Source organism: Diaphorina citri, unplaced genomic scaffold (genome assembly GCF_000475195.1).
Source record: "Diaphorina citri unplaced genomic scaffold, Diaci psyllid genome assembly version 1.1 scaffold949, whole genome shotgun sequence".
NCBI lineage: Eukaryota > Metazoa > Arthropoda > Insecta > Hemiptera > Psyllidae > Diaphorina > Diaphorina citri.
Window position 1 is genome coordinate 25,964 of NW_007378380.1, and position 13,581 is coordinate 39,544.

A 13,581-nucleotide genomic window follows, 5' to 3' on the forward strand; every position below is an offset into this window, starting at 1 on the left:
CGAAAACTCATAATAAGAAATATTATATTTTACATGGTGAATGTTTCATTCTGTTTTCAGAAATTACGCCCTGGTCAGTGCTGGTCTAGCAAATGGGAACTGTGGTTTATGTTTCACTCACTAGTCACAACTCAACGGTCAATTCATCAAAATATGTTCCCTATACTTCCACATCATGTTATCTAGTCACAATCACAACTCAACGGTGAAACTAACCCGTAACTCTGGTTTTCAACGGAACAGTGAAACTGTTAGGTTTAGGACATGCCTACCGTAACTTACCTAAATGAATCTACATATTTCTGGACATACAAGAGGTTCCAAGTTAAGGCATCAAAGGAAAAGGGACTTATTTTGCCTAGCGTGTGCGAAAAATAAAATGGTCTTTACCTGCATATTACGAGTTTAAATAAAAGTGTATTTTGTTGGCTGATACCTAATCATCTTCATCTTCTTCTTCTTTTGATACCTAATCATCTTCATCTTCTTCTTCTTTCTCCAGGATTTATGTTTTTGGCTTGATTGGTAATGTGTCTGCAGGGCCGGATTAGCCCCCCCGCGGGGCCCCCAGGACCTACCCCCCTCCCTACTAGAAAACACTTCTATACCTACGAACCTACCTAATTCGCGACCTAGCTCTTAAAAGGCAGACGCGCTACCCTCCAAGGTAACTAGGCTGGCTTGTTAAATTAAACAAACGTTTTATCTCCCACTCTTTTCGTTCCTGGTACAGGAATGGGTACGAGTATTAGGTATTCACAAGAAAAATTTGCGTGAATAATAATTGAAACTTGAAATGAGTACCTATACCTACATTACCTACTCCTACTACCTAAGGTCCTAGACCAGGTGCGCACAAACTGCGGCCCGCCAGCTCCTTTCGTGCGGCCCGCGAGTTCATTTCGATTTTTAAGAAATAAAAATGTAAAAGAAAATAAAAATGTGTTCAGAGGATTTTTATTATTATTTTTCTGAAAGGTTGCAGATCAAATTTTTCAAAAATTTCGCCTGCGGCGCGGCACTCTACTTCATTTTGCTTCTTTTAGTGTTCAGCAGAGCTGTATGTGGAGAAAAAAATATGTAGGAAAATCTAAGAATTAGGTAGATAACTCAAAAATTAATTAATGACAAGCTTCAGCTACCTACATACTTTTTGAAAAAAGTGTATGCTGCCCAGTAGATTTAAAGTTGATCAGGCTGCGCTTCTAAAAGGTTGAACAAAATTTGCAAAAATTGCCTTCGGCGCTATAATTTACTTTCTGATTTTTGTGTGTTAAATTAGCTAATAAATATGTCAAAACTAACGAGCTTCGGACACATTCTATGTGAAAAAAAAGCCTGCGGCGCTATTTAAGTTTGTTTCGTTTTCATTAAAACGAAGGGAGGGGTAAGTAACCCCCCCACCAAAGATCAGATGCCGTCTACAAATGAATGCGGCCCGCGGTCACTTTGAGTTTGTGCACCCCTGTCCTAGACGCACAACCATTCATAATCTAGATCCAGATAATCTAGAATAATAAAATTATAGTACTTACTTACGTAGATATAATGGTACCCATACATAATTGGGCACCGAAGTACAACTTAATTCTGTGAGATAATTCAGATAGTACGGTCAATGTTAAAGGTGTTAATTATTTACCTTGTTAAATATTCACCTTGTTAAATATGATCATTGACGTATGAATCTTCATTCACATTGTGAGGAATTAGGAACTTGCGAAATATTTACATATTAGATATTAGTGCTTTATTTAGACTGTCGAATTAGGACATGTAGTCCCATTATCATAACTAGACAGACTGGTCGCCAACATCCGAACCGGATAGTGCACTACAACAAGAAGATTATATTATTATCAATGTCAACTACCACCTACCTACTGATGATGTCTGGTTAAATACCAAACCAAATGTCTGCATGTAAAAAAAAAAAAGTTAGGTACTTTTATTTATTTTAAATTCCCAATATATATATTATATCTAATGTTTAAGTCACCCATTCACAAGTAAATACAAGGTATTCTCTTAATCGTTAAAAAAAAAGCTTTGCAGAGGGAACTGTAAACTCCTGAAGTAATGAGGTCTTATCGTCTCGAAATTGAAGAGAGAAGGACAGGATAGGAGAAAGCCAGCCGTTCAGAGAACGAATCTTATCTAGGATAAAGTTAGCCCCGGGCGGGAATCGAACTTGCGAACTAGCGTTTACAAGGCAGGCGCGCTGCCTTCTAAGCTAACTAGACTGGTTCATGGAGGACATCTTAAAATAGTTTAAGAAAAACGTTAAGTATTCATACACGTGCCAGATTTACATTTCATTAACTCTAGAGAAAAAAAGGAATTCCCGTCCCTCCGGGAATTTTTTAGCCCGTAGTGATTAGAGAAAATCAGTACCTATGTACATACCTACCTAATTTGTTTAATATTCAGTTTATTATTATTCTTGATTTGATTTCGCCCCGGGCGGGAATCGAACTTGCGAACTAGCGTTTACAAGGCAGGCGCGCTGCCTTCTAAGCTAACTAGACTGGTCACTGGTTCATGGAGGACATCTTAAAATAGTAAAGGAAAACGTTACGTATTCAAGTATTCATACACGTGCCAGATTTACATTTCATTAGGTAACTCTAGAGAAAAAAAGGAATTCCCGTCCCTCCGGGAATTTTTTAGCCCGTAGTGATTACATGGTCATTTATCCAAAAAGGACACAGAGTAGGTAAAAAGTATACTAGGTACCTAAGGCCCGTTCTCGTGTCGTGAAAAAAAAAAAAAAAATCGTGTCGTGAATAGAATAGAATATACCTTGTTTATCCTGCCAGAATGAGTCCTGCCTGCCTGCCTATCCTGCCAGAATTAAAGGTGTTAATTATTTACTAATTATTTACCTTGTTAAATAAATATTCACCTTGTTAAATATGATCATTGACGTATGAATCTTCATTCACATTGTGAGGAATTAGGAACTTGCGAAATATTTACATAGGAAATCGACGGCGGACGGACGGACATTGGAAAGTGAACGAAAAATCATAGGATATAGATATAATATACCTCGAATGGAATACACCCTGTTTATACGTATTCTTCTTTTGTATTTGATGCTGAATAGTTAAAAAAAAAATAGAAAGTAAAAATACATTGAGTTTACGTAAATTTGTTTAAAGAACTACGCTCCCTATCCGCCGATGGCTGGGGCATCTACTTCTGCCGAAATGGAAATTTCATTTCGTATTTTCAAGAGAGTGAGAAGTTTTGAGCGCCCCATTAGGGTATTAAGAACTCCGTCTAAGTGACGATGTCAGGTTTATGAAGCTCCTAATAGTCGGTGTAATCGACCCTTCGACCTGTCTTGGTTAAGTTTTTGATATATTTCAGATGTAGGTAGGTACCTTATGTAGGATTTGTAGGTACACAGTAGGTGCAATATGAGTATAAATGTGTTCTTCTTCGAAAGAAATGAAGAAAGAAGGAAAGAGGGTCATTATTGAAAGTCAAATGAAACCTATGATGGACGAAAACTCATAATAAGAAATATTATATTTTACATGGTGAATATTTCATTCTGTTTTCAGAAATTACGCCCTGGTCAGTGCTGGTCTAGCAAATGGGAACTGTGGTTTATGTTTCACTCACTAGTCACAACTCAACGGTCAATTCATCAAATGTTCCCTATACTTCCACATCATGTTATCTAGTCACAACCAGTGGCGTAGCGTGGTCTAAATTCAAGTGTAAGGCGTGTTGGGCTCATGCACAGGTCTACCAAGTCCCATCACAGTACATGCCCTTAATATTTATGGGCATTAGAGTGAACTTTTGAGTTGTATGGCCGCCATACACGCCATACATACACGCTACGCCACTGGTCACAACTCAACGGTGAAACTAACCCGTAACTCTGGTTTTCAACGGAACAGTGAAACTGTTAGGTTTAGGACATGCCTACCGTAACTTACCTAAAGGAATCTACATATTTCTGGATATACAAGAGGTTCCAAGTTAAGGCATCAAAGGAAAAGAGACTTATTTTGCCTAGCGTGTGCGAAAAACAAAATGGTCTTTACCTGCTACCTGCATATTACGAGTTTAAATAAAAGTGTATCTTGTTGGCTGATACCTAATCATCTTCATCTTCTTTTGATACCTAATCATCTTCATCTTCATCTTCTTCTTCTTCTTCTTCTTCTTCTTCTTCTTCTTCTTCTTCTTCTTCTTCTTCTTTCTCCAGGATTTATGTTTTTGGCTTGATTGCTTAATATTTATGGGCATTAGAGTGAACTTTTGAGTTGTTTGGCCGCCATACACGCCATACATACACGCTACGCCACTGGTAACAACTCAACGGTGAAACTAACCCGTAACTCTGGTTTTCAACGGAACAGTGAAACTATTAGGTTTAGGACATGCCTACCGTAACTTACCTAAAGGAATCTACATACATATTTCTGTACATACAAGAGGTTCCAAGTTAAGGCATCAAAGGGAAAGAGACTTATTTTGCCTAGCGTGTGCGAAAAATAAAATGGTCTTTACCTGCTACCTGCATATTACGAGTTTAAATAAAAGTGTATTTTGTTGGCTGATACCTAATCATCTTCTTCTTCTTCTTCTTCTTCTTCTTCTTCTTCTTCTTCTTCTTCTTCTTCTTCTTCTTTCTCCAGGATTTATGTTTTTGGCTAGATTGGTAACGTGTCTGCCTTGTAAGCACTGGGCCGCGGGTTCAATTCCGCGCCGTTGCGGATTTTATCTTGAACGGATAATGGTTGTTCTCGGAACGGCTGGCTTTTCCCTATCCTGTCTTCCTTCTCTCTTCAATTTTGGGACGATAAGACCTTAGGTGTTACAGTTCCCTCTATCAAACCTCTTAAATCTTAAAATAAATCATTCCGTGGCGCGTGGATTCCCGCGATGGAGTTTTCAATTCGAGACTGGACTAGCACAAGCTCATGATATTTGCCATAGGTGTTAGGTACGTACCTACCTTATTAAATTTTATAAACCATGTGCGTGAAAGACCTTGAGAAGAAAATTTCACATGTTGAATAGGACAAGAAATTCAAAGCGCGGAACGGCTGACTTTCTCCTATCCTGTCATCCTTCTCTCTTCTATTTCGGGACGATAAGACCCTAGCAGTTGCAGGCTCCTCTGTCAAACCTCTTTAAAAAGACATAAAAAATCACCTCTAACAAAAAGTAAAATTACAAGAAAAGCCGCCCCTAAAATGACCCTTCCCCCCTCAATACTCATTTCTCTGGTTAAAAAAATCCCTTAAATATCCGTAACCAATTGAAGCAAGTAGGGAAAGAGTGAGAGGGGGGATATCCAGATTAGCTTTCAATTTGAAAAGCACGAGATAAGAGCGAGTGAAGCAAGAGAGATGTTTTTGATTGATATGAAAATTGGACGATAAGACCTAAGACCTTAGCAGTTACAGTTCCCTCTGACAAATCTCTTAAAAACAGAAAAAAACCTTTTCAATTTCCAGGTACAATCAAGCTGACTCCCCAGTTAGAAGCTAGCGGCTCGGGTCGGGTTCACATTTTGGCCACCCCTGTCCAGCAATCCCTATTGAAAACCCTAGAGATGACCATTCCTGATCCTCTGAATACATCGAACCCGGTACCCTGGAGTCAGGTGCTCACCTCGGTGCTGACTGGAAAACTTGTGTATCCCATGTAACAGGTACCTACTCTAAAGCTTTTTTTTTTTTTAACCCCCGGAGCCACAAAGTGAGTTTACTCCGTTTAAAAAGTTATAGCCGGCCGAGGTACATCTTCATGTCTTGTGATGAAGTCTTTGTGAGTTTAATTACAGTTAGTTGTAAAGTAACTCGAGATCAAAACTCACTTTGCGCCCCCCGACCTTAGTAGGTAGATCTAAAGCCTGGATTGCCTTAAAAATGGGCCATTTTTTCAAAGAGATTTAAGTACTGTTTCAGCAGAATATACTCCTAGCACAAGTTAATGTTAGTCCTGCATAAAATACTCTTTTAGCCGAAGATAATTTACACCTGTAGTTCTCTAGGATTTCATCAATGCCCTTAGCTCTCATATCCTATGTAACAGGTACTCTAAAGCTTTTTTTTTAACCCCCGGAGCCACAAAGTGAGTTTAAACTCCATTTAAAAAGTTATAGGCGGCCGAGGTACATCTTCATGTCTTGTGATGAAGTCTTTGCGAGTTTAATTACAGTTAGTTGTAAAGTAACCTCTCGAGATCAAAACTCACTCTGCGCCCCCCGACCTTAGTAGATCTAAAGCCTAAATGGGCCATTTTTTCAAAGAGATTTAAGTATTGTTTCAGCAGAATATACTCCTAGCACAAGGTAATGTTAGTCCTGCATAAAATACTCTTTTAGCCGAAGATAATTTACACCTGTAGTTCTCTAGGATTTCATCAATGCCCTTAGCTCTCGGTCCCGTACACAACAGAACAGCTGTTCATAGGTACCATAGCTTTCACTGTGCTCCTCTTCCTTCTGCCTACGACACTGGTCTACTATGTGGTGTTCACTTCGGTGAGATATTTTATTTGAAAGTTCTAACTTTTTAATATATTTTATTTATTTACACGCTAAGCATAGGTGTATTTCCTTTTGGGGAAACTGACCACTGAAAAATTGACGGCTGGTCTAATGTAAACTGAATGGAGCAGTGATCAATTTTCCAGTGGTCAGTTTTCCAAAAGGAAAATAAGTACACCTTATTAAGGCCATGTGTGACTTCGATGAGAATTACGAGTAGGTCCTAAAATGTGTCTTTGTTTAGTAGTTGAAAAGGTTTTTCTTTTCAGGGTTACATTTCTGAAAATAACTTTACATCTCACACTTGTCTTTTTTTTAAAAAAAATTCAAGAGTGATAGAGGGAACTGTGCAACTGCTTAGGTCTTATTGTCCCGAAGGCGAAGAGAGAAGCAGGACAGGCTAGGAGAAAGTCAGTAGTTCCGAGAACAAACCTTATCTGTTCAGGATAAAATCCGCCCCTGGCGAGAATCGAACCCGTGGCCTAGCACTTACAAGACAGACATACTACCCTCCAAGCTAACTGGTACATTTCTGCTTTTCAGATTCGTTTGGTGATCATATGTGTTGAAGGGATTCTGAACAGAATCAAGTCCTGTTTCCAAACACTGCCCATCTTTGTAGCCATATTGTATGTGATGAAATCTCCACAGACTACAAGTAAGTGACTATCAGATAGGTACCTTGTCGACACTTCAAGTGATCCTTGTCGACACTTCAAGTGATCCTTCCTGCATCTGCTGTTTAACAACCTTTTCGCCAGCCTAGTTAGCTTGGTTGGTAGCGCGTCTGCCTTATAAGTACTAGGCCGCGGGTGCGATTCATAGCCGGAGCGGATTTTTATCCTGAACGGATATTGTTCGTTCTCGGAACGGCAGGCTTTCTCCTATCCTGTCTTCCTTGTCTCTGCAATTTCTGGACGATAAGACCTAAGACCTTAGCAGTTACAGTTCCCTCTGACAAATCTCTTTCAATTTCCAGGTACAATCAAGCTGACTCCCCAGTTAGAAGCTAGCGGCTCGGGTCGGGTTCACATTTTGGCCACCCCTGTCCAGCAAAAACAGAAAAAAAACCTTTTCAATTTCCAGGTACAATCAAGCTGACTCCCCAGTTAGAAGCTAGCGGCTCGGGTCGGGTTCACATTTTGGCCACCACTGCTAGCTTAACCTACTCACATTAACTTCACCCAGCCTGTGTGGGGGCGGGAAAAGACAGCAGCACGCGGTTGCCTAGAATGACCCATCCGGGTTCCAACCACGCCGACCACGCGGAACGTTGCTTCACTTTAGTGGTCCTTTGGGGACTGGTGTTTTCAACTTACTATCGACGCTGCACCGCTGGCTTGTCGACACTTCAAGTGCCCTGCACAAACTGAGATATGTTTGCTTCTACGAGATCATTACTAACTTGGAGATCATTACCAGGTTGTTCTATTCCTTGTGAAACATTTTCTATTCCTTGTGGAACATCTTGGTTTACATCAGGTCGGAAAATGTTCTTTGATATTTTCAAATTCCGTTTATTTTTCCTTCGATTACTTTGTTTGGGAATGTCCTCATCTGACTCTTCATTCTTGAAACGCTTGAACGGAATGAAATCCTCCAGGACACTGCTTGTGTTTTCTTTTTTCAAAGTAGTTTTCGTACCAGTTAGGATTTGTTTATGGCTTTTGCCTTCATCTTCGGAGGAATCTAGGGTTAAAATTTCAATGCTTTTGCTTTTCTCATTTGGTTTTGCTTGCTTTTCCTTGTCAGAGTCGATTACCATTATATCAGAATCACTACTACTGCTGCTATTATCTTCATCATCTTCACTTTCTTCTTCTGAAGAGGAGGAAGAAGAATCAATGGTGTGTATTGGCTGTGTTTGAGTAGGTGTTGGTTCAATGTTTGAGGCGTTCTGAAAAAGGGAATAAAATTAAATTAATATCTGACTGTAAATGCTGAAGAATGAGTTAGAGGTAGGTATCACATAAATCAAGTTCTTGATCTTACAAGACCATCAATTTTAATCTTTAGAAAAAAAAACCTTTGTTAAGTAAGTCAGTTTTTTATACTGTATGTATTTCTGTTACTTAAAATTTCAAGCATACAGTCCATACTGTTCCTAAGTCCTAATCATGTTTACTTATATAGGTATCAAGATCAAATGGGTAAAGAAACCTGTGGACCTACCTCAGAATGACAATACAACTTCTCAGACAATCCTTTCCAACTTTGGTCATCCTTCATCAAATCCAAGGTAAACCTTGTTTCAAATGTCTCATTATTTGAGTCAACTTTCACATTAGTTGCTTTATATTCTTCACTGGGCTCCCGTATCTCAGTCAGTTTGGCCCGACAATCATCTTTCTCATCAGAGACTCTTTGTGGATCATGTCTGAACACTTGGTAGCCAAATGTGACAAAGTGTGCAAACACTCTATATTCGAGTAGATTGCACCCGTTTTCATCAGTAAGGAGAAGGGAAAAACATTTCTGTAAGCTTAGTGGAACACCAGCATGTGTGATTTCCAAGTCATTCTGAAATGAGAAGATTATTTATTTTTAAAAGACATGACTGATATATTTCCTATCTTTTGAAATTGAAACTTTATTTTATTCGTTAAAAATAAGACGAAGATTTTTTTTTTTGGCTCCATTTGGTTAAGCTCTAAAGCTCTATCTTCAACCTTCAAATACAAAGTAGCAAAATTCTATCAGTACTAACACACACCATTACTTTTTTTTTCTAAAACTAAAATCGACCCATTATCCATTCCTCTTTACTAAAAGCATCAAAAGGTTTTTTTTTTTTTTTTTCTATTTTATTACTACTCTGAATTATGTAGTTAAATTAACTTTTAAATTGTTGAAGGGGGTAGAAGCCAGAGTTGATTTTGACTCCCACTCGTCCAGCAAGCCTCTTTACTAAGGAATTTTAATTGTGTTAAGCATAAATGCTTGTCACAAATGTTGTTCCCTGCTTAATGCACTACGCTAAATTTTATGACTTGACTTGGACTTGAACCACCAACCTCCGAAGTCCACCGCGCTAACCACTGCACCACTGAGATTGGTAACACTGAGCCTCTTTACTAACAACCAAAGCTGTCTTTGAGGTGGATGCCCATAAAAAGGGCTTCATAGAGTCAATACTAATGAGATCAAAATATTTGTGAAATGTGCAATTTTTTTTAGAGAGACTTTTATCCAATAATTTTAACACAGGCCAGGATGAATAAAAATTCCATGACACTTACAATTTCAAGGAGATAAGCTGCTTCTTCTGGATAAATGACATCATTTCCCATGAAACTGTGTCCAAAGTGGTTCGAGAAGCAGGGTCCCCACCCGAATGCCCTCCCAAAGTACCTAACTTTATCAGTATACTGAAAAAGTTCAGAAGAAGAGGAGTCAAATCAGGCAGTATAGGTAGGGGAAAATTTCCCCTAATACCGCTTGATACTGAACAAGTTGCATCGTGTGAAAAGCTCAGTAGAATTTGGTCAATTGGCATCGTCTAGAAAGCTCGAGTCGTAGCACATGCGTAGTAGAATTTCCCCCACCTAAACTTTCACTTAGGCTCCTCCTCTTTCTGAACTCCGAAGTTGTGCTACCAAAGTTAGGTGCCGAGGGTGGGATTCGGGTGGGAACCTTCATGCTGGACAGGTCTGGGAAGCTTGAAAAAACCTCTCGCAAATTTTTTTCTGAATTCTCAGAATTTTTTTGCTCTGAATTAGTTATTATTTTGTTTTCCTATTTATTTTAATGAACTTTTTGGAATATTTATTTCATAATTTATTTACTTTTAAAAATATTTACTTGTTTTTGTGGCAATTCCTTCGTTTTTTTTTTTTTTTTTTTTTTTTTTTTTTTTTTTTTTTTTTTTATTTTTTTTTACTTTTTCATTTTGTTGTATGTATTTCTGTGTCTTCGCTGTAAAATTTTGTATAAAAAATTAATCACATTTTATTCTGTACAACTTTACATTTTTCTTTACAACGTCTAGGCAAGTTTTTCAGGTAACACGATCAATGAAGTTAAGCACCGTTGTGCGTGGTTAGTATTTGGACGGGTGACCCTCCGGGACACTACGTAAAAATAAAAATATCTAGGTAGTTAAACGTCACACATTTTCACCATAGTTCTAGCAGGGTCTAATTAAACTATTGAACACATCACAGCTAGCCTAGTTAGCATGGAAGATGTCTCGCCGACCTTGTAAGCGCAAGGTCGCGGGTTCGATTCCCGCTTGGGGCGTTATCCTACACAGACAAGTTTCGTTCTCGGAACGCCTGGCTTTCCTGTCGGTCTCCCTTGGATTTTGGGACAATAAGACCTCCGTTTTAGATACCTCTCTCAAGCCTAGTCCAAGTTCTCGAGCAGGGTTGGAATAAATACATCACAGCTAGCCTAGTTAAATATCCCGCCGACCTTGTAAGCAAGGTCGCGGGTCCGATTCCCGCTTGGGGCGTTATCCTACACAGACAAGTTTCGTTCTCGGAACGCCTGGCTTCCCTGTCGGTCTCCCTTGGATTTGGGACTATAAGACCTCCGTTGTTACAGTTCCCTCTATCAAACCTAGTCCTACACAGACAAGTTTCGTTCTCGGAACGCCTGGCTTTCCTGTCTTCCTCTCTTGGATTTCGAGACGATAAGACCTCCGTTACAGTTCCCTCTATCAAACCTAGTCCAAGTTCTCCAGCAGGGTTGGAATAAATACATCACAGCTAGCCTAGTTAGCATGCAGCTCGCCTGCCTTGAAAGCGCTAGGTCGCGGGTTCGATTCCCTTCCCCCCTCTCTTTCACAGGTTGTACAACATTCAACTCCAAAGCCTGCTGATTCTCGCCCGGGTGTTTATCGGGAAGAAACGAAATCCAGAGCCAGGCAAAGTAGACTCTGTCCCGTACACAACAGAACAGCTGTTCATTGGCACCATAGCTTTCACTGTGCTCCTCTTCCTACTGCCTACGACACTGGTCTACTATGTGGTGTTCACTTCGGTGAGATATTTTATTTGAAAGTTCTAACTTTTTAATATTTTCTAGCAAGGTCTAATTAAACTATTGAACACATCACAGCTAGCCTAGTTAGCATGGAAGATGTCTCGCCGACCTTGTAAGCGTAAGGTCGCGGGTTCGATTCCCGCTTGGGGTGTTATCCTACACAGACAAGTTTCGTTCTCGGAACGCCTGGCTTCCCTGTCGGTCTCCCTTGGATTTTGGGACAATAAGACCTCCGTTGTTACAGTTCCCTCTATCAAACCTACACACTACACAGACAAGTTTCGTTCTCGGAACGCCTGGCTTTCCTGTCTTCCTCTCTTGGATTTCGGGACGATAAGACCTCCGTTTTAGATACCTCTCTCAAGCCTAGTCCAAGTTCTCGAGCAGGGTTGGAATAAATACATCACAGCTAGCCTAGTTAGCATGCAGCTCGCCTGCCTTGAAAGCGCTAGGTCGCGGGTTCGATTCCCGCTCGGCGCTTTATCCTAAACAGACAAGTTTCGTTCCTGTCTTTCTCTCTTGGATTTAGACCTCCGTTACAGTTCCCTCTATTAAACCTAGTCCAAGTTCTCCAGCAGGGTTGGAATAAACACATCCGCATACCGGTATAGACTGATCGCGCCTGGAAGAACCACAGCAAATAGGTAGGGCACGGAGTGGGTATCCCGGTATCTAGACAGGAGTTCTGACATTTGACCTGGTGATGGAAGTTCTTGATCCGGCCTGAAATCAAAACAGGGAATATATTAGTATTTTTTTATTTTATTATTATCTTTTTTTTTCAGGAGGTTTGATAGAGAGAACTGTAACTGCCAAGGTCTCATCGTCCCGAAATCGAAGAGAGAAGGAACATAAGATAGGAGAAAACCAGCCGTTCCGAGAACGAATCTTATCCGTTCAGCTTTTAATATATTTTATTTATTTACACACTAAGCATAGGTGTATTTCCTTTTCGGGAAACTGACCACTGGAAAATTGACGGCTGATCTAATGTTAACTGAATGGAGCAGTGATCAATTTTCCAGTGGTCAGTTTTCCAAAAGGAAAATACACCTTATTAAGGCCATGTGTGACTTCGATGAGAATTACGAGTAGGTCCTAAAATGTGTCTTTGTTTAGTAGTTGAAAAGGTTTTTCTTTTCAGGGTTTCAGGGTTACATTTCTGAAAATAACTTTACATCTCACACTTGTCATTTTTTTTTATTCAAGAGTGATAGAGGGAACTGTGTAACTGTTAAGGTCTTATTGTCCCGAAGGCGAAGAGAGAAGCAGGACAGGATAGGAGAAAGTCAGTAGTTCCGAGAACAAACCTTATCTGTTCAGGATAAAATCCGCCCCTGGCGAGAATCGAACCCGTGGCCTAGCACTTACAAGGCAAACGTGCTACCCTCCAAGCTAACTGGTATTTTTCTGCTTTTCAGATTCGTTTGGTGATCATATGTGTTGAAGGGATTCTGAACAGAATCAAGTCCTGTTTCCAAACACTGCCCATCTTCGTAGCCATATTGTATGTGATGAAATCTCCACAGACTACAAGTAAGTGGCTATCAGATAGGTACCTACAGGCTAAGTACGAAAAAGAAGGGGGAAAAGTCTAGGGATCAGGATCAGGCCTAAAAACCATTTAGGTTCATTATTAGTTATTACTTAGAGACATTCCACCCACTCTAGAAATTTCAACACTTCGGTACACTCCCCTAGGGAGTAAAAATCCCATAGGGCTGAAACCTCTTATTTTAGCTGAATTATTCTCAGGGATAAAAGTGTCAAAATCTTCGAGTCTGCTGACACTTTTTACTTTCTATTACTACAGTATAGCGAGCTATACTAGTAATGAAAGTATTGCAATCGGTCCAAATTTTCAAAATCGGGAAATATGATGAAATCTCCACAAACTACAAGTAAGTGACTATCAGATAGGTACCTACAGGCTAAGTGCGAAAAAGAAGGGGGAAAAGTCTAGGGATCAGGCCTAAAAACCATTTAGGTTCATTATTACTTAGAGACATTCCACCCACTCTAGAAATTTCAACACTTCGGTACACTCCCCTAGGGAGTAAAAATCCCATGGG

General features: G+C 39.8%; 2 protein-coding genes across 2 annotated transcripts; one reads left to right on the plus strand and one right to left on the minus strand.

The window, feature by feature from the left end:
- The first annotated feature begins 5,778 nt into the window (after positions 1 to 5,778).
- LOC103513283 lies at positions 5,779 to 7,624 on the plus strand. Its single transcript, XM_008478100.1, has 4 exons — positions 5,779 to 5,799; positions 6,410 to 6,517; positions 7,067 to 7,181; positions 7,503 to 7,624. Exons 1-4 carry the CDS (start codon positions 5,779 to 5,781, stop codon positions 7,622 to 7,624), a joined length of 366 nt encoding a protein of 121 aa, XP_008476322.1.
- Positions 7,625 to 7,874: 250 nt separating this feature from the next.
- Positions 7,875 to 9,829, minus strand: LOC103513284. The gene is made up of 3 exons (XM_008478101.3): positions 9,763 to 9,829; positions 8,696 to 9,043; positions 7,875 to 8,420 (listed from the first exon to the last, which is right to left on the minus strand). Exons 1-3 carry the CDS (start codon positions 9,811 to 9,813, stop codon positions 7,875 to 7,877), a joined length of 945 nt encoding a protein of 314 aa, XP_008476323.1. The 5' UTR covers positions 9,814 to 9,829.
- Positions 9,830 to 13,581: the final 3,752 nt, after the last annotated feature.

Bases quoted from the DNA above. Each gene is read 5' to 3' on its own strand.
- LOC103513284 (XM_008478101.3), bottom strand. From the start codon at position 9,813: ATGGGAAATGATGTCATTTATCCAGAAGAAGCAGCTTATCTCCTTGAA. The intron at 9,044-9,762 runs GTAAGTGTCATG...TTCTCATTTCAG, and splicing joins CAGCTTATCTCCTTGAAATT to AATGACTTGGAAATCACACA. The intron at 8,421-8,695 runs GTAGGTCCACAG...TCCCTTTTTCAG, and splicing joins AGTTGTATTGTCATTCTGAG to AACGCCTCAAACATTGAACC.
- LOC103513283 (XM_008478100.1), top strand. From the start codon at position 5,779: ATGTCTTGTGATGAAGTCTTT. The intron at 5,800-6,409 runs GTGAGTTTAATT...CAATGCCCTTAG, and splicing joins TGTCTTGTGATGAAGTCTTT to CTCTCGGTCCCGTACACAAC. The intron at 6,518-7,066 runs GTGAGATATTTT...TCTGCTTTTCAG, and splicing joins ACTATGTGGTGTTCACTTCG to ATTCGTTTGGTGATCATATG.